This window comes from Schistocerca nitens, chromosome 3 (genome assembly GCF_023898315.1).
Source record: "Schistocerca nitens isolate TAMUIC-IGC-003100 chromosome 3, iqSchNite1.1, whole genome shotgun sequence".
In the NCBI taxonomy this organism is placed as follows: Eukaryota; Metazoa; Arthropoda; class Insecta; order Orthoptera; family Acrididae; genus Schistocerca; species Schistocerca nitens.
The window spans coordinates 756,903,123-756,929,582 of record NC_064616.1 but is presented as its reverse complement, the minus strand read 5'-3'; the positions used below and the strand labels follow the sequence as shown (position 1 = coordinate 756,929,582).

General features: G+C 40.6%; 1 protein-coding gene and 1 pseudogene across 2 annotated transcripts in view; both read left to right on the top strand.

Annotated features, from left to right (window-relative positions):
* Positions 1-26,460, top strand: part of LOC126248753 (uncharacterized) — a 241,503-nt gene that overhangs the window by 157,051 nt on the left and 57,992 nt on the right. Inside the window, exon 6 of one of the 2 annotated variants that reach the window (XM_049950095.1) lies at positions 10,419-10,484. The exons of the other annotated variant lie outside the window; for it this stretch is intronic. Coding sequence (XP_049806052.1) covers positions 10,419-10,484 — 66 coding nt within the window. The remainder of the gene's footprint in view (positions 1-10,418; positions 10,485-26,460) is intronic. 2 annotated transcript variants of the gene reach the window in all.
* On the top strand, positions 20,708-20,824 carry LOC126250322 (5S ribosomal RNA; annotated as a pseudogene).

Genomic DNA, 26,460 nt, shown 5'->3' with positions numbered 1-26,460 from the left:
TGTTTCAGCATAGTCTTCAATTTCTGGAAAGCCGCATCGCATGATGCGGACCAGTGAAAAGGTACGTTTTTATGCAACAGGCGATGCAACGGCTGAGCCACCGAAGCCGCAGATGGTAAAAACTTGTGATAGTATGCTATTTTCCCCAAGAAGGCCTGTAGTTCCTTAACAGATGTAGGGCGAGGAAGGGCATCGATCGCAGCGACAGTTTGCTGAAGCGGATGAATACCATCCTGAGAGAGTTGAAACCCCAAGTACGTGATAGATGCCTGAAAAAAATTGTGATTTCTGAAGATTACACTTAAGACCCGCAGTCTGTACGACATGAAAAAGTGTGCAGAGATTTTGAAGATGTTCTTCAGTGGTGGTGCCAGTGACAACAATGTCGTCCATGTAATTGATACACCCAGGGACAAGGAGCAATAATTGTTCCAAGAAATGCTGAAAGAGAGCAGGGCTGCTAGCAACCCCGAAAGGCAAGTGTTGGTATTGATAGAGGCTGAAAGGCGTGTTAAGGACCAGAAACTGCCGGGAAGCAGTGTCGAGAGGAAGTTGATGATAAGCTTCTGACAGGTCAATTTTAGAAAAATACTGGCCTCCAGCAAGTTTAGTGAACAGTTCTTCAGGTTGGGGCATAGGGTAAGTGTCGATGAGGCATTGAGCATTTACAGTGGCTTTGAAATCGCCACAGAGACGAATATCACCATTTGGCTTAGCGACGACAACGACAGGAGAGGACCACTCACTGGAAGTGACAGGAAGCAAGACCCAAGTAGTGAGACGATCCAGCTCCCATTTTACCCGATCACGAAGGGCCACAGGAATGGGCCGAGCCTGAAAAAACTTAGGCCGAGCAATGGGTTTGAGCGTGATATGAGCTTCAAAGTCGTTTGCATGGCCTAACCCAGGAGAAAAAAGGGACGAAAATGTTGTCAACAAGGAATCCAATTGAGCATAAGGAATAGCATCAGAGACGATATTGACAGAGTCATCTATGGAGAACCAAAAAACACGAAAGGCATCGAAACCAAAAAGATTCTCCGTGTTACTCTGGTCGACCACAAATATGGGAACAGTGCGAACGACAGATTTGTAAGATACCTTAGCATTAAATTGTCCAAAGAGAGAAATCTTCTGTTTATTGTACGTCCGTAATTGCTGAGTGACAGGTGACAGGAGTGGAGAACCCAACTGAAGATACGTCTGAGAATTAATTATAGTGGCAGCAGAACCGGTATCCACCTGTGTGCGAACATCTCGACCAAGGATTTGGACAGTTAGGAATAACTTCCCTGAAAGGGAAGAAGTGCAATTGACAGACAACACAGAATCAGAATCAGTGTCATGTTCATGAACATCATGTATGCGGTCGGATTTGCAAACGGAAGACACATGACCTTTCTTTTTGCAATTGTGACACACAGCCCAACGTTGGGGACAATACTTGTGTGAATGTTTCGTAAAACACCGTGGACATGAAGGAAGTTGCCGGGGGTTTTGCTGCAGTTTCTTAGCGGGTTGTTTACGGTTAGGAGGAGGCTGCGCGTGGGAGCGCACTGTGGCCACGTCGGCCAGCGGGGACGCACCGCCCACGTCGTCAACAGCGCACAGAGGTTGTATTTTCCCGACATCACCCCATGCCTCGATTTGCGTCCAAGTGGCGCGAAAAATTTCAAAAGACTGCGCAATGGAGAGAACCTCATCGAGAGTCGGATTTGCCAACTGAAGGGCACGTTGCCGAACTTCTTTGTCGGGCGCTGACCGGAGAATAGCATCCCGTACCGTGGAATCGGCATAGGATTCTTTGAGAACGGCAGTAACAAATTGACACTTTCGACTGAGGCCGTGAAGTTCAGCAGCCCAAGCGCGATAGGATTGATGCGGCTGTTTTTGACAACAATAAAAGGCAACACGAGAGGCTACCACATGTGTTTGCTTTTGAAAATAGACAGACAGAAGTGAGCACATTTCAGCAAAGGACAAAGACGCAGGATCCTTCAAAGGAGCCAATTGCGACAACAACCGATACATTTGAGGTGAAATCCAGGAAAGGAACAGAGACTTAAATGTTTGTTCGTCCGTGACATGAAATGCTAAGAAGTGCTGTCGAAGATGTTTTTCATAATCAGACCAGTCTTCCGCCGTCTCGTCGTAAGGAGGAAAAGGAGGTATAGCCAACGACGAGAAACGCCCCGCATTTGACGCCGCGACGAAATCGCGAATCGCTGCTGTTAGAAGCGTTTGCTGTTCAAGGAGACTTTGCAATAGTTGCTCGACAGTAGCCATGGAAACCTGTGGGTCAACGGTGAAAAGGAAAAATCCACTACCTCGTCGCCAGTTGTTATAACGTCAATTTGAACACATATATTTCAGAACGACACAACACATATAAATCACAGAGTAAGTTGACAAGCAAGACATGTGCACGCGTTAACATTCGAATGAGCACTGAGTCCCAGTCTAGTGGCCGCTGCTCGGCTGGCCGCTTAGGTGGCGCAGCTGCTGCATGGCTGGCAGACAGCACCGCTCGTAGAGGACGCGTGTAATTGTGCGGCGGCGCTTTGAATGATCAGCGAGTCACAACAGTGTGTGTGTGTGTGTGTGTGTGTGTGTGTGTGTGTGTGTGTGTTAGAGAGAGAGAGAGAGAGAGAGAGAGAGTATTTGTAAGTTATCCACAGCACTAGTAAGTTTAAAAATCATTGCAGTTGCACTTTTTTGCTGATTGAGTAGCAAAGCGGTTGATGCCAGGAGGAGGAGTTGAATGAAATGATATAAAGATACACATCCTGCAGATATATTTGCAAGTGTAAACAGGCTTGCCTAATTTCTTTACAAGCAGAAGCTGCCATATGGATCATGAGAAAAGATAATACTGTAGGCAATGTTACACAGGCCTTCGCATTACTGAGTATTTAAAAAAAACTTTATCTCAAAGTGCCTTTCCTAATTAGGAAAATGATGTAAAAAATGTGAACAAATCACACTAAAACAAAGTAATTATAACTGTTTTACTCCAGATCCAGATTTTAACTGGACTGCTCAACAGGTCTGACTCTGATTTCTTAAAATATAATACATCTTCCTAACCTCACCTATCCCTCCCCCCCCCCCCCAAAAAAAAAAAAAAAGAAAAAAAAGAATCCTTGCTTGTGTGTCCTTAATTCTCTTTCACAATACTTTTATTTTGATGCACATAATTCTTATTATTATTTTGATCTTATATTTATTTTTCTGTGATTGTCCACCACTACCACTATCTTCCCTCCACTGTCTCTCTTTGTCTCCTTCAAAGCCTAGTCTCTTTTCCATATCTTTTGCATCCCCTCAACTTGTTGCTTCTCCCTACCTCTTAGCTTTTTAACCCTGTGCTAATTCCCCTTCATTGTAACCAGTTTACACTGATATCTCCCTTGCTATTACCTTGCCCTTTTACTCTACTTCTTCACTTTATCTCCATTGTCTTGGTCTACTTCATCTTTCTCTTGTGTCCCATCCATCTTCATATTCTTTTATTTTCCCCTGCCTCTCTCATCATTCCACACTCTCTCTGAACCAAAGCAGTTTCCATTTAATCTTGTTTCCTCTCTGCTCCTCCCATAATTTGGGTGAAGGTCATGGTTAAAGCAGGCTCAAACATGGTAATTGGATGTCTCTATAGGCCCCCTGGCTCAGCAGCTGTTGTGGAAGAACACCTGAAGGAAAATTTGGAAAATATTTTGAGTAGATTTCCCGACCATGTTACAGTTTTGGGTGGAGATTTTAATTTACCACATATAGACTGGGAGACTCAAACTTTTATAACAGGTGGCAGGGACAAAGAATCCAGTGAAATTTTTTTAAGTGCATTATCTGAAGACTACCTTGAGCAGTTAAACAGAGAACTGACTCATGTCGATAACTTATTAGACCTTCTGGTGACAAACAGACTTGAACTATTTGAAAAAGTTAACGTAGAACAGGGAATCAGTGATCATAAAGTGGTTACAGCATCAGTGATTTCAGCTGTAAATAGAAATATTAAAAAATGTAGGAAGATTTTTCTGTTTAGCAAAAGTGACAAAAAGCAGATTTCAGAGTACTTTATGGCTCGACACAAAAGTTTTATCTCAAATACAGATAGTGTTGAGGATCAGTGGACAAAGTTCAAAACCATCGTACAATATGCATTAGATGAGTATGTGCCAAGCAAGATCATAAGAGATGGAAAAGAGCCACCGTGGTACAACAACCAAGTTAGAAAACTGCTATGGAAGCAAAGGGAACTTCACAGCAAACATAAACATAGCCAAAGCCTTGCAGACAAACAAAAATTACCTGAAGCGAAATGTAGTGTGATGAGGGCTTTGCGAGAGGCGTTCAATGAATTCGAAAGTAAAGTTCTATGTACTGACTTGGCAGAAAATCCTAAGAAATTTTGGTCTTATGTCAAAGCAGTAGGTGGATCAAAACAAAATGTCCAGACACTCTGTGACCAAAATGGTACTGAAACAGAGGATGACAGACTAAAGGCTGAAATACTAAATGTCTTTTGCCAAAGCTGTTTCACAGAGGAAGACTGCACTGTAGTTCCTTCTCTAGATTGTCACACAGATGACAAAATGGCAGATATCTAAATAGATGGCTTGGCTCTGAGCACTATGGGACTTAACATCTTCTAAATAGATGACAGAGGGATAGAAAAACAATTAAAATTGCTCAGAAGAGGAAAGGCCACTGGACCTGATGGGATACCAGTTTGATTTTACACAGAGTACGCGAAGGAACTTGCCCCCCATTCTTACAGCGGTGTACCATAGGTCTCTAGAAGAGCGTAACGTTCCAAAGTATTAGAAAAGGGCAGAGGTCATCCCCGTTTCCAAGAAGGATGTCGAACAGATGTGCAAAACTATAGACCTATATCTCTTAATGTCGATCAGTTGTAAAATTTTGGAACACATATTATGTTCGAGTATAATGACTTTTCTGGAGACTAGAAATCTACTCTGTAGGTATCAGCATAGGTTTCGAAAAAGACGATCGTGTTTAACCCAGCTCGCGCTATTCGCCCGTGAGACTCAGAGGGCCATAGACACGGGTCCCCAGGTAGATGCCGTGTCTCTTGACTTCCACAAGGCATTTGATACAGTTCCCCACAGTCATTTAATGAACAAAGTAAGAGCATATGGACTATCAGACCAATTGTGTGATTGGATTGAAGAGTTCCTAAATAACAGTATGCAGCATGTCATTCTCAATGGAGAGAAGTCTTCCGAAGTAAGAATGATTTCAGGTGTGCCGCAGGGAAGTGTTGCAGGACCATTGCTATTCACAGTATATATAAACGACCTTGTGGATAATGTCAGAAGTTCACTGAGGCTTTTTGTGGATGTTGCTGTAGTATATCAAGAGGTTGTAACAATAGAAAATTGTACTGAAATGCAGGGGGATCTGCAACGAATTGACACATGGTGCAGGGAATGGCAATTGAATCTCAATGTAGACAAGTGTAATGTGCTGTGAATACATAGAAAGAAAGATCCTTTATCATTTAGCTACAATATAGCAGGTCAGCAACTGGAAGCAGTTAATTCCATAAATTATCTGGGAGTAGGCATTAGGAGCAATTTATAATGGATTGGCCATATAAAATTAATCGTCGGTAAAGCAGGTGCCAGACTGAGATTCACTGGAAGAATCCTAAGGAAATGCAGTCAGAAAATAAAGGAAGTAGGTTACAGTACACTTGTTCACCCACTGCTTGAATACTGCTCACCGGTGTGGGATCTGTACCAGATAGGGTCGATAGGAGAAAGAGAGAAGATCCAATGGAGAGCAGCGCACTTCATTAAGGATCATTTAGTAATCGCGAAAGTGTTACGGAGATGATAGATAAACTCCAGTGGAAGACTCTGCAAGAGAGACGCTCAGTAGCTTGGTACGGTCTTTTGTTGAAGTTTCGAGAAAATGCCTTCACCGAGGAGTCAAGCAGTATATTGCTCTCTCCTATGTATATCTCGCGAAGAGACCATGAGGATAAAATCAGAGAGATTAGAGCCCACACAGAGGCATACCGACAATCTTTCTTTCCATGAACAATACAAGACTGGAATAGAAGGGAGAACCGATAGAGGTACTCTAGCTACTCTCTGCCACACACCGTCAGCTCTAGGTACCCTCCGCCACACACCGTCAGGTGGCTTGCAGAGTATGGATGTAGATGTAGCTACTCCAGCTGCAATTCTCTCTCTCTCTCTCTCTTCTTCCCCCCCTCCCCACACCACATATAATTCCCCCCCCCCCCCCCCACACACACACATACACACACATGATGGATGCCTGTGTATGATTCCTAGAGTTCTTTCATTACATTGAGAAAGTTCAAAGAGAGCTGCATGTTTTGTATTATTGAGAAATAGGGGAGAGAGTATCACAGACATGATACAGGATTTGGCGTTTTTCAATGACCATCATTATAAAATAAGGGAAATCAGAGCTTGCATGGAAAGATAAAGGCTTTTGTTTTTTCGGCGTATTCTATGAGGTTGGAATAATTGAGAATTAGTCTGAAGGTGGTTCAATGAACCCTCTGCCAGGCACTTAAATGTGATTTGCAGAGTATCCATGTAGATGTAACAGTATTACTGACCCTGTTTGTAAACATAGAATGTATTTATAGGGCAGAGGACATTATCTCTAAATAAAACATCAACACATATGGCAGTAGCAAAATTGTACATTAATAAAAATGTCTGAAACTTACTCTGTCCTGCTGTATCTTGATCTATGATGACTTACACTCTCACAAAATAGCTCTACTTTCTCCAGTTCTTTTTTTGTCTTGCTGGAAAAAGGATTCTGTCATTCTGAAAGCTGTAGTTTCTGTTGTCCTTTTTCACATCTATGTCTGCTACAGCTTGAGAAAGAGCTGACCTTTTCCAACTTTATTACACTGTATTTCATTTTGGAATCATTTTTCTGAAATAAAAGTACCAGTTTTACTTCAATAATTGCTTTCTTCTGTACCTGCTAACTTTTTTAACCCTGTGCTAATTCCTCTTCCTTCTAACCAGTTTACACTGGTAAACTATACAACAAGGGGGTAGTACCTATGGCTGCAATTACTGTAGAGCAGATTGTGAAGGAGAAATAAACAGCTGTCACGAAAAAAAAATTTAATCGGTAGAATGGACGTTACTTGTTGTGACTATTACCACTTTTTTTCAAGAAATGTGTGCTAGGGAAAGAAAAAGAAACGCGGCTTTAGAGTATAATTATACAGGGTGGAGAAAAACAGTGTCACAAAATTTTAACCCTGGATAGCTGATGCCAGTAGGAACCGAAATTACTAATGTTTTGTAGGTCGACAGTGCACAATTTCTAAACTATGGAAACTTGGCACCATGTGCTGCAATTGGTTAGATGCTCTGGACAACGCATGACGGTGAATGCTTTGCCTGCTGTAGATCGCGATGTATCCAAGGCGGCCTGCATGCTCGGTGGTAGTGCGTATCGGGAACAAATCCGTCAACAGCTGTTAGTTCACATGCAGAAAGTCTTTTACAAATTGTGTCGGCCCTGGAAAGGGCCTTTTTCGTAGCTAGCACATTGTTTGCTTAAAGGAGGTGAGGTGGAGACAAACAGCAAAATCTTATCGACACTTGTGCGTATCACGTTGGGGCATTGACGGGGTGAGGGATGTTTTTGTGTGAACCGTCAACTGACAAACGGCAACAGGGCAATCCCATGGCTAATCGAAGTGCGTGGCACCAAGTTTCCGTAGTTTAAAAGTGGTGCACTGTCAACCTACACAAGATTAGTAATTTTGGTTCCTACTGGCATCAGCTATCCAGAGTTAAAAGTTTGTGACACAGTTTTTCTCCACCCTGTATATTGTTGCTAAGGTGTCAAGGATCTGGGTTACATCACGATCCATAATAAGTGTATCTTTTATATCACATGCCAAGTACTCACCAGAGATTATCATAAGTGAATAAATTGTGTTCATATGTAGATGCAAAAATACAGTCAGTCTAGTTGTATTACAATGTCCACTGATGTCAACTTGTTTGTGTCATTCACACATTACATAATGTTCTTATAATCAAACATTTACTATTAAAATGTGTAACAAAAAAATTAAATGTACTGAGAGCTCTGTAGTATTCTATACTAATGACTGAAGTTATTTTGACAAAATGAAATGTTCTGTGAGCTAGTGGTTCCTTGCAAGTGAATGAAGTTTTTCTACTGCTCCTGCCTAGTTGTATGAATGCATATATAATACTGTGTAGTGATACAGTATTAAATTAAGTATATATTTCTTATACCTAAAGCATATATAAATGAGTGTCAATATGTGAAGCATACCCCTTTTCTTCCCTCCTTGACACACACAAAAAGCGGTTTGGTACATTTTTATTCAGAAGGTAGTAATAAAACAGTATCTAAAGTAGGTATTGTAATTTGAGTAAAGTGCTTACATTTTAAGTAGATGAATGTGTTCTATTCTCAGTGACACTCTGCATTGAGTTTTGTAATATAATCCTACACTGGTAGCAATTTTTATAACATTTAAATGTGTATTTTGTTCTATAGCACTGCTGATAGTTGAACTGTTTGTATCTACCACCTAAATTTAATAAAAATTTGAGAACTATGGTCATCATTATTTTATTTATTTATGGAACAAAGAAAAGCTAGCAGTGTGAAGATTCAAAGCAAAGAACATGTGTGTTCAGGCGCGGCTCGTGGTTTCTATACTGGGGAAGGCTGTGGTATTTATCGATCGGAGCCAACATAGACCTCGGGCGACGCTACAGATTTCTGACAAACAAGTAAGAATTCAGGGGGAGGGGGGGTGGGCATATCACTCTCTACCCTTAATTTTAAGTACTGTATCTTCTATAATCAGGTATTAAATATCATTAGAAGCTAACTTCTAGTTAAAATCTTTGGTTAGTGTTTTTATACGTCATCATTACATTTTCTGACACTTTGCAGCAAATCATATGAAAAGACGCGTTTCAGAGAGATCTTTAATGCGATGAAGGTTAACTTCGCGGCTGCTTAATATTTTTTGGTGTTTTCAGTTCTAAACTTAAGGCATTTATTGTGGTTTACCTCCAAAGCTCGAAGTTTATGAGTTCGCATGACGATACTGTGATGTTTTCGTGATGTCACAGGTCTCGTGCAAGTAAAACTCACTAAAATCTTGCAAAATACACTCCGAAAAAGAAACTTGCTAATATCACACGGTATCAACAAAAGCAGTCAGCATCAGCAAGGAAGGAAAGTAAAGTAATGGGACAAATTTCGTGCACTTTGTCCTCTAATCACTTGTGAAACTCTCGCTAGATGGCAGTACTGTTATGTTACTGTAGTCTAGTGCACTCTGGCGGGATATTTGCAAACTTATTCTAAATGTGGATAAAATAGCCAATGGCAGAAACAAAACAACTATGTAAAACATTATCAAAACAATAATACTAAATGTCGATTAATGATGCACCGAAGCGTAGTAGAGATGTGCACAGACAGAGATTGGATAGCGAAGTTTCGGCCACTCTACATTCCTTTATTACATAGATAGCGGAACGTGAAAAACGTGTGGTGGTTGGTATGACACCCTTAGGCTGCAAGATCTGAGCCTTCAGGTTGCCCATAAAGAGCAGTACTATGTAGAAGCCACGCCCCCAAGCCGCTACTACATGCAGCTTACGGACGTTCCAAGGTGCAGCCTAAACACTACTAACCGTTCGGAAAACATCTATCAATACAAAGAGTTCCAAAAACGTTGACTGTCATTATTTTAATCAGAATGGGAAATATGGGAAATTCGTCCTGATAATTTAAATTATGTAATATGTTCTTGCGAAATTTTCTTTAACATATATTTTGGGGTGGCTCCGCCTGAGAGTTTTTAATTACGAGCCGCGCCTGGTGTTGACTGTTTTTCATTACAAATGACTATACCTGATTACAACTGTTTTCTTTTAAATGAAAATAGCTATCTTTGGAACCTAACAATTTTTGCATGGGTTCTTTCTAAGACCATATCCAAGTGAAAGGTGCTAGAACCTGATTAAAACTGCAACAAGTATTGTATGGTATTCTGTGCAGCACTACATTTGTAGATATAGTGCAGTGTGAGGCCACATTAGGAGTAATGTTCTTCAAACTGATGCATGCCTTAGAGTGATTCTCAAAACACAACCATTGAAAAAGACATGCATTTCCAAATACATTTTCATATTATTTTTGAATGAATAATAAATGAAATTTTATTACCATCTTATTAGAATTTGTAGTTGTACATACGCTTAACATGAGTATGCACTAATTTGTTATGACACACTGCATCCTATATTTTTATTACTTAAGTAAATGCATAAATGAGAATGAAAACTATTTTTCTTGTGTTAATTTCTTATGTTTGGCAGTTTGAATGCACGACGCAGCTTGCTACAGATAAACAGTCTTGCCTATCAGCATCAGCTGCAGCTCTTGTAAGTAGCAGTAGTTGCCTGTGTAGTGCTTGGCACTTAATTTTATATAAATCAGCTTTTTCAGTTCTGCAATTAAGAAAATATTAATTTAAGAGTTAATTTAGTAATTCAGTAATTGCATAAAACCACGTATAAAGTATTTTAATTTATTCTGTGTTCTTATTTTCTCTGTAACAGTTTTTTTGGTTCAGCTATGTTTATGAATAAATAGTAAGTGTCTAAATTGCAATTTAGACTGTTAATATTTTTCTTACGTAAACCAAAAATTGCAGAAGTTTCCAGATGTTGTGACAATTTCTGTATTGAACTACAGTGCCTGACCAAAACGTGAAGCACCTTAATGGGAAGAGTAAACAAAACGAAACTTCATGGGTTGAGATGGTTGTGATTTTATTGCAGTGATTACAAAATTAACTCAAATTTTCAAAGAACTTGGTAGTATTAGCCCATTTATCAGTACAACATTGCACCCCCTCTGGTGTGAATGCATGTTCCGATTCTGTTGGGAAGGAGGCATAAAGCCATTGTATCCTCTCCTGAGGCATGCTGCCCATGACTGTTGTAACTGGTCCTTAATACTGATTTTGGGATGGAGTTGACCCCCCCCCCCCCCTCATGTTCTATTTGGAACAGATGTGGTGATCTTATTTGTGTACCTAAATATTACATAGACACTTCATTGAGACACTTGTTATGTGTGAATGTGCACTGTCCTGTTGTGAAATGGTGCTATGATACTGTCATAATAGAGGCAACATATGAGGATGCAGGAAGTTCATGGCATAACATTGTGCTGTCAGAATTCCCTCAGTCACTACCAAATGGCTCCACACCTTAAGGCACCAGAAGAAACACCTTGTTGCCTCTCCAAAGCATTGGAAGAATGGTTCTGATACCCATGTCACCACCATACTCACTGACAGTGGTCATTCATGGTAGTGCTGAATAATGATTCATTGCTGAGCACTTGGCAACACCATTCAACAGTAGTCCATGCTTCCTGGTCATGGTATGACTACAAACATAGCAGTTTGTGCTGTGGTGTTAATGGCAGCCTACACATGGGATGGTAATTCCCAGTCCTGCTGCTACCACTCTCCAACCAGTGGTGCAGGATGACACAGAATATTGCACGAACTTGATTACTAATTCTCAGGTGGCAGGTACAAATGTGAAGGAGTTACAATGTACTTGATGCACAATATGACAAATCTCCACTGAGATGGCCAGATGTGGTCAACAGGAACCATAACACTGAGTATGCCTGCTCTCACATTCACGTGTTGTCCAATATTGGGTCACTTTCACATATGAATGCCCCAGACATCTGGAAATTGCGTGATTCAACCAGGTGGCCAAATAGAGACCAACAATAAGGCACCTTTAAAATTCTATCAGATGCTGATAATGCTGTCCCACCCAAGTACACAGCATCTCCATGGTAACAGTGATCACTGAATATTAGATGTTGTTCATGTCTCCCTACCAGGCTTGATGACACTACTAAACACAAACAACACTATTGCTCTCCAGTGGCTGTTCTACTTGTCACAGAGAATAGCAACTCTAATTGTTTATGTACCCAATGATGGTGTGTATGTGTATGAAGTTAAACTGACATCTGACCATATGTTCTGGGTGCTTTACATTTTTTGTCAGGCTATGTATATTTGCTAGATGATTTTTTTTCTACTGTCATAAACTATAGTACACTCCAGTGTGTCTTCATAATTTCCTATAACCACATCATTGAAACTGTATTAAACTATCTGTTACTTCAACTATTCAACTAGATTTATTTGAATGTAGCAAGCTTACCCCAAGAATGAAAATTCAGAAAGAAAGAAGAGTGAACTTCAGTCATTGTGTAAGTTTAGGATTTTAATTATTTGCAGTGGTGGTAATTTCTGTGTAGGTTCAGAGAATAACATGCTGTTAATGATCCTCTCCCAAATTTTATATAACATGTCTTGATTAACTAAACTGGAATCCATTGGATACTAATGGGATGTCAGTTGTCACAGGTTTATGCTCTGCCACGGTTATGCCTATATGACTCTTCTGGTAATGCACCAATGATGAGTATGTTATAGTTGAACTCTAGATCTGCAATGAGTTACAGATTCTATATCTGACTGTTGTCCTTCTTTAGATTTGGAAGTGTTTTGATGTTATAAGTGTTACATTTCTCCGTAGTATCTTGATTTTTTGTGTAGGATGAATCAATGATCTTACGCTGCATTCTCTGTGTGTGTATTCTGCTAATATTCTTTGTAAATTACTTTTTATCCTACAGCACATTAGAAATTCTTTCTATTCAAGAATGAAGAATGGGAAGATTTACAGCTTATATGCCTTTGATTGTGCTGTAATTTTATCCTTGCTGATCCTCTCGGAGCGTTGTGTAGTGGATTAAAGGAGACATTGTGCTCTTCTTTTGAGTGTATACAGCTCCATTCATTCAGAATTTCATAGAAATACTGTGGATTAAACAGACTTTTGATAATACTTCATGTCTCTTTTTAAGCATTCAGTATTCTCTTTTAATATCATACTTATAAAAGATTGCTAAACTACTACATACAACACTCAAACATATCTCTCCAACATAATATAATATAAACGGCAATAGTTATAGGTGAATGTCAATATCTTTTATATAGTTTATTACTCCACTCATCACGGTCAGGAAATCTTTGAAAGGATCCCTATGGGCATGTCTGCATGTGGTTAATATCACATCTGGAAATGTCTTTTTTTCTGCACCACAGTCTCAGATGGTAACAAGGATTTCCCTCATTTGTGGAGAATGTCTGCACATCTTATACTTCCCATTTGAATGCAATTCAGTATAGCCTAAATTGTCCAAGGCTGCTCAAATCCAGGGAGTTTCTTGTGAATGCAGGACAGTTTTAAGTATTGTGGAGAACAGTTTTGTTGTCAGCAGCATTTCCACTCATTGACAGTAATGAATTCATCTTCAGCAAGAATCTTGGCTGTGATAAGAGTGAGATGCCTTGATCTTAATCTTTTTCACTCCACAAAGAATAACTCATTCAATATTGAAAGGTCGGGGTTATCAACAATCTTGTGACATTCACATAGTAGGCATTCATCTATCTGATATCAGCAGGTGAAATGTGAATCAAGATAGGTAACCAATATGTGGGAGTAAATTGTATTGACTAACAGTGTGCATGGGTTCGTTAAGTAGGTTAGGTTAGGTTAGTGTTTTTTTTTAACGTCCCGTCGACAACGAGGTCATTAGAGACGGAGCACAACCTCAGGTTAGGGAAGGATGGGGAAGGAAATCAGCCGTGCCCTTTCAAAGGAACCATCCCGGCATTTGCCTGAAATGATTTAGGGAAATTACGGAAAACCTAAATCAGGATGGCTGGAGACGGGATTGAACCGTCATCCTCCCGAATGCGAGTCCAGTGTGCTAACCACTGCGCCACCTCGCTCGATCGTTAAGTAGTACATCTATCTTTTTCACATATGGAACACAGTAATCTGCTGTTGGGTTCACCAGTCTGAGCACTGATATTCAAAGAGTGTCTGCTGACGATCACCAACTTGTGTCACAGAGCTTATGAAGAATGTTATTTCTGCTTTTTAGCTTCACAGATGTTTTCAGCAAGTGCTCCTTGAATTCTGAATGCGTGTTATGACAAAGTTTGTCTCCCTCAGACCACACATCAAGGGCTGTGTGTGCCAGTTTGTGGGATAAATGGAAACAAGTTGAGAACTAGAAACAGTCACAGAATCTCACTGATCTGGCTAAACTGAATTTTTCTTGAGACATGGATTGACATGGTTCTTTTGAGGACTCTCCAGCAATAAACTGTGATAAATACATTTTATTTCACAGTGTATGATTGAGTTCACATGTGATTCATTAATCATACAAAGGAAACTGGTATGGTGGTTAAGAGACAGGGTTTATGTTCAGGAGTGGCGGGATTCAAATTTGGATTTTGCCATCCTGATTTAAGATTTTGGATGTTTCTACAAATCCCTTCAAGCAGTTATTTAGATGGCTCCTGAAATATGAGTATTGATTACTACCATTTTATTGTGTCTGTAATGATGTTGATAGTGGTAGGGTATTCAGATCAAATGGGCCTTTCTTCCATTAATAATATCCTCAAAGGCTACTATGGTTTCACATTTCATTAGATTAGATTAGATTTACTTTCATTCCAACTGATCCATAGTGAGGAGGTCCTCCAGGATGTAGAACATGTCAGAAAAACAATAATACATGACAAATATTTACAACTGAAACAAATAAGCCAATGTACCTTCCACACGTCCCAAGTGGAATGATCGTCATTTTTTTAATGAACACTATATGAAAGAATAATTTTACAAACACTAATGCACTGAATTTAAAATAATTTTATTTATAAGGTAATAAATATGTATTAGAACTACTGCAATACTTATTCACAATGAACACATTACTGCACTGGAATGGTGCAGAAGTTAGATTGTACAATCTAACTTCTGCACCATTTCGTTGGTTCTACTGAGAAATTCATCAATGGAGTAGAAGGAGTTGGCCACCAATAAATCCTTTAGGCTTCTCTTAAACTGAACTTCATTGGTTGTTAGGCTTTTTATGACTGCTGGCAAGTTATTGAAAATGTGTGTTCCTGAATAATGCACACCTTTTTGTACAAGAGTAAGTGCCTTTAAATCCTTGTGAAGATTATTCTTTATTTCTAGTATTGATTCCATGAATTGAGCTGTTGGTTTCGAAAAAGTGATATATTTTTAATGACAAATTTCATTAAGGAATAAATATATTGGGAAGCAGTAGTTAGTATCCCTAGTTCCTAAACAGGTTTTTGCAGGATGTTCTTGAGTTCACACCACATATAACTCTTATTGCACATTTTTGTGCTCAGAAAACTTTAGCTGGGCTTGATGAATTACCCCAAAAAATAATCCCATATCACATTATGGAATGAAAGTAAGCATAGTATGCCAGCTTTTTCATTTTTATACCCCCTATGTCTGACACAATTCGCATTGCAAATAAAGATTTGTTAAGATGCTTCAGCAGTTCTGTGGTGTGGTCCTCCCAGTTGAATTTATTATCAAGCTGTAATCCCAAGAATTTAACACTGTCCACTTCTTCTATCTGCTTGTCATCATATGTTAGGCATATAGCTGTGGGACACCCCTCACAATTTCTGCACTGCTTGTAGTGTTTTAGCTGATCTTTCTAAGACTACACTTGATTTGCTATTTATTGCAATGTTTGTATCATCGGCAAACAAAAAGACTTGACATCTGGTAATGTTACTGATGAAAGGTCATTGATATACACAAGAAAAAGTGAGGGCCCTAAGATGCAACCTTGTGGGACCCCACATGTAATTATTTCCCAGTTGGATGATGCCTGATAGCTTTATCATGTCTCTTTCCTAATAATACCCTTTGTTTCCTGCCAGGGATATAAGATTTGAATCATTTTGCAGCATTTCCTGTTACACCATAATATTCTAATTTATGTAAAAGGATATTGTGATTTACACAGTCAAATGCCTTTGACAGATCACAAAACATACCAGTTGCCTGCAATGTTTTGTCTAATGAATTAAGTACATTTTCACTGTAAGTGTAGATAGCCTTCTTAGTATCAGAACCCCTTAGAAATCCGAACTACGACTTTGACAGTATGTTGTTTGTGATAAGATGGTTATAAAGCTGATTGTACATTAACTTCTCTAAAATTTTTGAGAATGCTGGCAAAAGTAAAATTGGATGGAAATTTGATGCTATTTCTTTATCTCCCTTCTTAAACAGTGGCTTAACTACAGCATATTTCAACTATTCAGGAAATATTTCACTGATAAACGACTGGTTACACAGATAGCTTAATATGTAACTTAAATCAGAATCACATTCTTTAATTAACTTTGTTGATATTTCATGATACCCACTACATGTTTTTGATTTTAAATATTTTATGATGGACATTACTTCTGTTGGGGTAGTGAGGGTCAGATTCATATTATGGAAGTTACTTGAAATGTCTGGTATGAGGTATTCCATAGCAGCATCTGCAGAACCTGACAACCCAATATTTTCAGTAACAGTTATAAAATGTTTGTTAAGAAGTTCTGCAACACTATACACATCTGTCACCAATGTATCATTTACTCTTAATGCTATTTGTCCCTCTTCATGTCTGGTTCTACCAGTCTCTTCCTTCACTGTATCCCATATTGTCTCGATTTTGTTATCTGATATGACTATCTTTTCCTTGTAATATATTTGCTTTTATGTTCATATTACAGTCTTTAATATTGTAAACATCCGTCCAGTGAATGTCTCTGAGGAGTGTCCTAAAATAATTAATTTTTGGCTTGTTGATTACCCTCTTGACCTCAGATTTGACAGATTTTATATCCTGTTCAGTATTAACATTTAACAGAAGGAACTGCATGTCATGGTCTGAGAGGCCATTGACTATTGGTATTGTAATATAATTTTGTTCATTGGACTTTTGTATAAAGGTATTATCAAAGGCTGTTTGTGAGCAATTGGCTACCCTAGTGGGAAATTTTACAGTGGGAATTACATTGAATGATAGTGTTACTAACTCAAATAAGTTCTTATTAGGTGAGTCTTTAAGGAAATGTACATTGAAATCACCAGCAATCACTATTTCTTTGTTTTTGGTTGTTAAATGGACCAGTACAGCTTCAAGGTGGCTTACGAACAGATTAAAGTTTCCTGCAGGTGCTTGATATACACTTAATATTATGAAGGATTTTTTGTGAAAATCTACTTCTGTTGCACATGCTTCCATATGCTGTTCTAGGCAAAATTTATGAGTGTCTATGTTCTTGAATAGAATTGGGGAGAAGAGGAGTTTGTGGCACAACTTGACTAGAAGAAGGGATCGGTTGGTAGGACATGTTCTGAGGCATCAAGGGATCACCAATTTAGTACTGGAGGGCAGCGTGGAGGGTAAAAATCGTAGAGGGAGACCAAGAGATGAGTACACTTAGCAGATTCAGAAGGATGTAGGCTGCAGTAGGTACTGGGAGATGAAGAAGCTTGCACAGGATAGAGTAGCATGGAGAGCTGCATCAAACCAGTCTCAGGACTGAAGACCACAACAACAACATGTTCTTAAATTTATGACAGTTCCTGATGAATGTGGCAACTCTTCCTTTCTGCATTTCTGCCCTACAAAAGTGAGATGCTAACCTAAATCCTGTAACACTTAAAAGTTCTATACCAGTGGTCACATGATGTTCAGAGAGGCAGATTATGTCAACTGTGTTTGAGGACTCTAATTCATCTATGCAGATAATTAATTCATTAATTTTATTTCTCAGTCCTCGAATATTTTGATGCAATAAAGATAGCTGACATTTCACATTGACTGAGTTAAAATTGGGTAGAGTTGAAATTTCTGCTGATTGTTGAAAATTCTTAACCAATATCTGTTTATCCTGATGTAATAAGCTAGAATTATGTTTATTGGTTTCTTTCTCAAACTAAAGGTTTGTCTCAGTCCTAACCTCTCTTAAAATTTGGTTTCTTTCAGTCCTCCCTATCCTGAAAAAAGGGTATTTTCTGAATACGCACAAATTTACACTCATATCCATTTTGAGGTCTCTGGCAATATGTGAAACATGTTGATATCCTGTGAAGTTCTAACTGGATAAATTTAAAGTGATTAGATAACACTTCCTTTTAGATAGCCACATAAGCTGTAAAAAGTCTGAGGTATGAGACAGCAGTTAATATTCTCTGTCATATGTAATATGGTTAGTGATAGCCCTATCACATATTCCAGAATCACACCACAAATTTCTTCAGGGTCTGTGAAAGAATACTCAGGAATAAATGCTGTGCAATGTCTGTTGACTTGTCTTCAGTACAGCTGAAAATTGGGCCAGGTATCTTATGCAAACATGCCTTCTGTGTTAAACATTGGTGCGGTACTGAATCAAAGTTTCAAGATAGTCGAGAATCAGCACATGCAACAAGTCACTCCTGTCCATCTGAACTAATCTTTATTATATAAGAAGGCTATTTCGTCTTCAGTAGTGGTTACTTATGTGTAATTCAGTTACAGACAGATGTGAATGATATACAATGGTAATTCATAATCTAATTTCACTGATGCTCAAGACTGCACAGTCTTTGTTTCACTTTGACAAGCTTTTAACTAATGACAAAAAAACCTTAATACTATTCTGGTGTTTGATGAATCTCAGTCCATTAGTTCCTACAATATGACACATTCATGTCTTCTACCTCTTATTATTCTGGTGCTCTAGTCTGCTCAGTCTTTGTTCTCTTAATCTTTAACTATAAAAGGTAAGTCATTGTTTAACTTTGTTACCAGAAATCTTGAATCTTCTTGAAAGATTTAATTCAGAGTTTTACATGATACTGTAATGAACATTTGGATGTACATAGGCTGTACATTTTTAACATATAATGTATTGTGTCCTGCATACTCGTTGACTACAGGGTGCCTAGGGAACCTGCATTCTTGGATTGCTAGACAACAATTCAAGCAAATCATATTAATGAAATTTTATCACTGTAAGATAAATGACAATAGTTATCTTTGGGAATTTACAATGGTGTGTCACAAGCAATAGGCAACAGTCAAATAAGAAGTCTCTTCAGGGCATACAGCTCCTAATACAAGTGAAACAATACAGTTTATAAGTCGCTGCTGTAGCATTCACAGAATGGCTAGTCTTCAACTGGACTGCAGCCAGGAGGAGTGGTGCTTATGTTCTCTTCACCTAGAGGCTGCTGCTGTCTCGCTGTCATTCTACAGAGGGGTCAGTCAGTGTGCTATTGGCTGACATTGTATCACAGCCCTCTCTGCTCAAACGTTCTTGACTGACGTACCAGCACTTGACATTACACCGGAACATTCCTCCCCCAAAGTGATGGACCATTGATAGGGAGCTCGACAATGGCAGGGGAGGCAGGAGTGTGGATGCTGCACTGTACCAGAAGCTTTGACTGCAGGGGACGTTAGGCTTCCGGTCGTACCCCGCCATTCGACCTTCACTCTGGCGGAAACTTCCTCCCGAAAATGACGAGAAGGGTACAAACCACCTCCTGAGGCTCATAGTGAGATTACAAAGGTGTCAACTGCTGTGGCGAGGGTGGGTCTAGCTCCGTCAGTAGGACGAGAGGAGGCGGAGGTGGCGAAGGCTCCGTCTGCGTGAGGTCATCCCATGGTGCTGTGATGACACCCTCTGGCAGCTGCTGTGGGTGCGCTGTCCTTGGGATCCATGGATCTGGAGGGAGAGATACAGAAGGATCACCATGTACATGACAGTGGCGAATTTGATTGTGATGTCAGTGCTGCAATCCATCAGGGCCTGAAATGAGATTCATGCATGCTCTCAGTCGACAAAGGGTCTTGCCTCGTGCCCACCATCTGCTGCCACTAAAAACCTTCTAAAACACAATATTTTGTGGTATGAAGCAATACTTATAGCCTTCATTAGGTGCTGGATGCTGGGGAGGGTGGAGCAGTTGGAGCAGTGTCTGATGGTGGCAGTCGTGAAGCAATTCTGCCGGCTATGGTCCATCTTGTGGATGTGAACGAAAGGAGGTGAGAAACAGTTGCAATGCTTGATCGCTGGTGTGTGCAGTGTGAAGTTTGGCTATCTGCTGCTTGAAGGTACTGACAAAACATTTCGCTTCACCATTTGGTTGTGGATGGAATGGTGTACTAGTTAGATATTGTATGTCATTGCATTCACAGAATGTTTCAAATTCACGAGACATGATCTGAGCACTGTTGTCCGACACTATGATTTCAGGTAATCCATTGAGGAAAAAAATAGAGGACAACACCTGAATTGTGGTACGTGAGATTTTCAAGTTCACTGGCACAGCAAAAGGAAATTTGCTAAACGAGTTAACCACAATCAACCAACGAGTGCTTGAAAAAGGTCCCGCAAAGTCTGTGTACACACGTTGTGGTGGAGCAAATGTGTGACACTGTGATGTCATCTATTCCATTTAGGTGTCCATATCTTGCCAAGTACAGTGTTGATGAACTAACTGCTTCATACGAACTATCCCCCAGTGTCCTTGGTGAAGTAACTGCAACACTTCTTTTTGCAAAGTTTTAGGGATCAACACACATGACTGTTCACTGTCATTTTGAACAAGAATCACACCTTACTTTGTAGCGAGGCTATGCCAAAGTTGGCAACGGCCGTGCCACAGTGGATACACCGGTTCCCGTGAGATCACCGAAGTTAAGCGCTGTCGGGCGTGGTCGGCACTTGGATGGGTGACCATCCAGCCGCCATGCGCTGTTGCCATTTTTCGGGGTGCACTCAGCCTCGTGATGCCAATTGAGGAGCTACTCGACCGAATAGTAGCGGCTCCGGTCAAAGAAAACCATCACAATGAGCAGGAGAGCGGTGTGCTGACCACACTCCCCTCCTATCCGCATCCTCATCTGAGGATGATACGGCGGTCAGATGGACCCGGTGGGCCACTTGTGGCCTGAAGATGGAGTGCTATGCCAAAGTGCAAAGTATTGGTGCACTAGAGAGTTATTTATGCTATGCAGTGAGCAAGGCCAAGATGTGCGAATGTACACTCCTGGAAATTGAAATAAGAACACCGTGAATTCATTGTCCGAGGAAGGGGAAACTTTATTGACACATTCCTGGGGTCAGATACATCACATGATCATACTGACAGAACCACAGGCACGTAGACACAGGCAACAGAGCATGCACAATGTCGGCACTAGTACAGTGTATATCCACCTTTCGCAGCAATGCAGGCTGCTATTCTCCCATGGAGACGATCGTAGAGATGCTGGATGTAGTCCTGTGGAACGGCTTGCCATGCCATTTCCACCTGGCGCCTCAGTTGGACCAGCGTTCGTGCTGGACGTGCAGACCGCGTGAGACGACGCTTCATCCAGTCCCAAACATGCTCAATGGGGGACAGATCCGGAGATCTTGCTGGCCAGGGTAGTTGACGTACACCTTCTAGAGCACGTTGGGTGGCACGGGATACATGCGGATGTGCATTGTCCTGTTGGAACAGCAAGTTCCCTTGCCGGTCTGGGAATGGTAGAACGATGGGTTCGATGACGGTTTGGATGTACCGTGCACTATTCAGTGTCCCCTCGACGATCACCAGTGGTGTACGGCCAGTGTAGGAGATCGCTCCCCACACCATGATGCCGGGTGTTGGCCCTGTGTGCCTCGGTCGTATGCAGTCCTGATTGTGGCGCTCACCTGCACGGCGCCAAACACGCATACGACCATCATTGGCACCAAGGCAGAAGCGACTCTCATCGCTGAAGACAACACGTCTCCATTCGTCCCTCCATTCACGCCTGTCGCGACACCACTGGAGGCGGGCTGCACGATGTTGGGGCGTGAGCGGAAGACGGCCTAACGGTGTGCGGGACCGTAGCCCGGCTTCATGGAGACGGTTGCGAATGGTCCTCGCCGATACCCCAGGGGCAACAGTGTCCCTAATTTGCTGGGAAGTGGCGGTGCGGTCCCCTACGGCACTGCGTAGGATCCTACGGTCTTGGCGTGCATCCGTGTGTCGCTGCGGTCCGGTCCCAGGTCGACGGGCACGTGCACCTTCCGCCGACCACTGGCGACAACATCGATGTACTGTGGAGACCTCACGCCCCACGTGTTGAGCAATTCGGCGGTACGTCCACCCGGCCTCCCGCATGCCCACTATACGCCCTCGCTCAAAGTCCGTCAACTGCACATACGGTTCACGTCCACGCTGTCGCGGCATGCTACCAGTGTTAAAGACTGCGATGGAGCTCCGTATGCCACAGCAAACTGGCTGACACTGACGGCGGCGGTGCACAAATGCTGCGCAGCTAGCGCCATTCGACGGCCAACACCGCGGTTCCTGGTGTGTCTGCTGTGCCGTGCGTGTGATCATTGCTTGTACAGCCCTCTCGCAGTGTCCGGAACAAGTATGGTGGGTCTGACACACCGGTGTCAATGTGTTCTTTTTTCCATTTCCAGGAGTGTATTTTAGCAAAATGTACAAATCTGAATCAGCTTCCATGGCCTGTGCAATTTTCTGATAGTTCAGTGGAATGGATTGAGGCAGTTCAGAATCCTGAGCATTGATGTGACAACAAGGTGCAGCAGAAGTGTCAAAGTCTGTGTCAGGGCCAATTGGAAGACATGAAAGTGCACCTGCATTACCATGTTTAGCCGTCAAGATGATTTACAATCTCGTACTGGTATTGAGACAACACAAAACCCATTGTTGCAATTTTTGGGCAGTTCATACAGGAACCGGCTTCATCAGATGAAAAAAGGACTGCAATGGCTCGTGATGCATTACTAAGTAGAATTTTTGGCCATACAAATAGTGGTGGAATTTGCAGATACCATACACAATAGCCAATGCCTCTTTCTCTATTTGTGTATAGTTACACTGAGCTTTGGACAACACTTTTGATGCAAAAGCAGTAGGCCTGTCTATCACCAAATCTTTGTGAAAGCACTGCACCGATTCTGTAAGAGGAAGCATCAACCTGCAATGAAACTGGTTTGTCATAATCTTAAGTGGACCAAACATCAGTCACTGAGCAATGCATCTTTAAGTTTTTGAAAAGCTTCTTCACACCCATCTGTCCAAACAAAGGGGACATTCTTGCAATGCAAGTGATCCAGTGGAGCTGCAATTTGTGCAGCATTTGGTATGAACCAAATGTCTTGTTCATTTTCCCTAAAGCTGTCTGAAATTCCGTGACATTGCAAGGAACTGGAAAATCACCTATGGCTAACAAATGTGACTGAAGAGGATGTACACCTTGAATATTTATGACATGACCAAGATAATGTAACTCAGGTTTAAAAAAAATCACACTTGTCCAGTCTACACTTTAGTCCTGCACCAGATAACACACGCAACAAAGCACGCAAATTTGCAGGGTGTTCTTCAGGTGTATGACCTGCTGTGACAATATCGTCCAAACAGTTTGAACAGTTTGGTACTTGAGTGGTCAGCTGTTCCAAGTACCATTGGAAAATGGTGACTGGGGAACCACTAACAAAAGACAAATGCAAATATTTAAATAAGCACAAATGAGTGTTCACAAAACACACTTTTTGAGATTCTTCATTGAGTGGTATTTTAATATACACGTCACACAAGTCAATTTTTGAAAAGTAGCAACCAGTATCTAATCTGTCCATGAGATCTTCTGGGTGTGGCAATAGATAAATATCAATCACAGATTATGGGTTCACTGTAGGCTTAAACTCAACACAGAGACAAATGCGACCTGAAAGGTTTGGGGAGCAAAACCTGTGGACTTGCCCATTGACTAGCTTGTATGGGCACAATGGCTCCACTATCTTGCAATTATTTAAGCTCAGCAGTGACTTTGTCCCATAATGCAATGGGAACATTTCTGGCCTGGCAAAATTTCATCTGAGCATTGTCTTTCACAGTAATATGTGAAACAAAATTGTTAGCCTTGTCTAAACTTTCAGGAAAGAGTTCCGGGAATTCTTTCAGCAAGCTAGCTACACTGTCTTTTTCATTGAATGCAGACACTGACAGCAAATTGTCCTGAATGTTAAAGCCAAACAAATCAAAAGAATCAAGACCAAATATGTTCTCACAATCACATGAGTGTAGCACAATGAAATTTACAGTTCATGTATGCGAGCAATACATGGCAGGTAAAGTACATTTTCTGAGAACAGGAATGTCTTGTCCATCATAAGCCATCAGGTGCCAGATAGTTTTAGACAGGAATGAGAAGCCTAACAGTTCATATGTATATTCGTTACGATTCAGCAATGTGACAGAGGCACCCGTGTCCAACTGAAATCTCACACATTTTCCACAAAGAGGCAAATGAACAAAAAGTTTGTTGGACTAAATTAGCACTGAAGAAATTGTTTGCTTGCTAGTTTTGCTAATGCCTTTTGTGTTGAATACACTGCATGTTTGACATGGACCTTGTGACTTGATTTTTGTGAGGGGGCAGAATCTTACATTTGTTCTGTTGCAAACATACATATTCTACATGTCCTTTCTTGCCACAAGCTTGCCAGGATGGGTAGTCTTGGCATCTGTGCCATGAATAGCACCGTGGGCATGACTTAATTCCATTCGGCTGTTTAGAGAGCTGCTTGCTAGGCATGGAGAATTGTTTATGTGGCGTGGTGCGCACAAGCTGCTGCTACCTAATGGGCTGGTTGTGAGCAAGAGATGACTCAACCCAACAAATTGTGCTGAAATGATGGATCAGACTGTTTCAAAATCTGTTCTCTGAGTCTGACATCAGTTTTATTGTACACAATCACATCACGCAACATAACATCTGAATACAAAGCACTACAGGCAAATTTGAATTTGCATTTCTTCATACCCTGCAAATCTGTTACACACTCACAATAAGTTTGTTCTGACCATTTCTTGCAATTAAAGAATTGGTACCTAGTTGCTACCACATTCACTTGTTGGTCATAATAGATAGTTAGTGAATCTACAACCTGTTCATACAAAAGTTCACTCAGTGTGGCATTAGGAAATAACTTCTGAATGAGGTGAAACACTGCACTTCCTACCATGGACAATAGATAGGGAAGTTTCACAGTACCTGGTACATTGTGAACAATTACGTGGGCTTCAAACTATTGCAACCACTCGAGCCATTCCTTTACTTGTTCATGAAACCAGCAAACAGGCAGTATAGCACATGAAGCTAGGTGGCTGCTGTTCTGCATTCATTTGATTCACCAAGATTTGTTGTACCTTATTGAGTACAGATGCAATCTGTTGTGTCTGAAACTGAAACATCTGTGTTAGCTGTGTTGCATCTATCACTTGCAGCTGAGGAGTCTCTGCAGGGGGTGGGTGAGATGAGTTGCTCATATCTGAAGATACAAAGGCAATAAACAGACAAGGCAAGAAAGAAAAATAAGTGCAGAAGCAAAGAAAATTTCTGCAATGCCCACTTGAAGATATTGATTAGCAAAAAAACTATAAGAGACTGTTAAAGCATGTAAACACCCTTGCAAAGAAAAGACAAGAGAGAATTAAGGCGCCAGCAAAACATAAAAGAAACTTTCTGGCAGCTAGGCTCTGGGTTGTCACTATGGAATCCGTTGACCTCCTTGCCGCCAGTATTCTGTCCTGCCTACTCGTCGAATGGGGGATGCCTAGGAAACCTGCTTTCTTGGATTGCTTGACAACAACTCAAGCAAATTGTATTAATGAATTTTTATTACATTAAGATAAATCACATTAGTTAACATTGGAAATTTACAATGGTGTGTCGCAAGCAGTTGGCGACAGTCAACTAAGAAGTCTCTTCAGTGTATACAACTTCTAGTACAAATGAAACAATACAGTTCATAAGTCGCTGCTTTAGCATTTGTAGAATATCTAGTCTTCAACTGGGCTGTGGTCAGGTGGAGTGGTGCTTATGTTCTCTTTGCCTAGGGGCCGCTGCTGTCTCGGTATTGTCCTAGAGGATGGTTGGTTAGCGAACTATTGGCTGAAATTGTTTCACAGCCCTCTCTGCTCTAACATTCTTGACCGAATTTGCTGATGCTTGATGTTACACTGGAACATAATATACAAATATATATGTAAAAGAGAAAGGGGAAATGTTGTTACCAAATGTCTCAAAAAGTTCTTAAGTGACCTACTTTAAATTTTACATGATACTATTAACAAACATTCAGATAGTTAAAAGGGAAACATTGATACAAAAAATCTTGAAAGTTCTTGACCGGTTTGATTTCAATTTTTTCATGGTACTCTAATGAAATTTGGACAGACATAGGCTACACATTTTTTAAATATATAGAATGTATAAATATATATGTAATATATTAAGGGGAAACATTTTACCAAAAGCCTTGAAAAATTCTTGACTGGTTCATTTAAAATTTTTATGTGGTACTCTACTGTAAATTTGGACAAATAT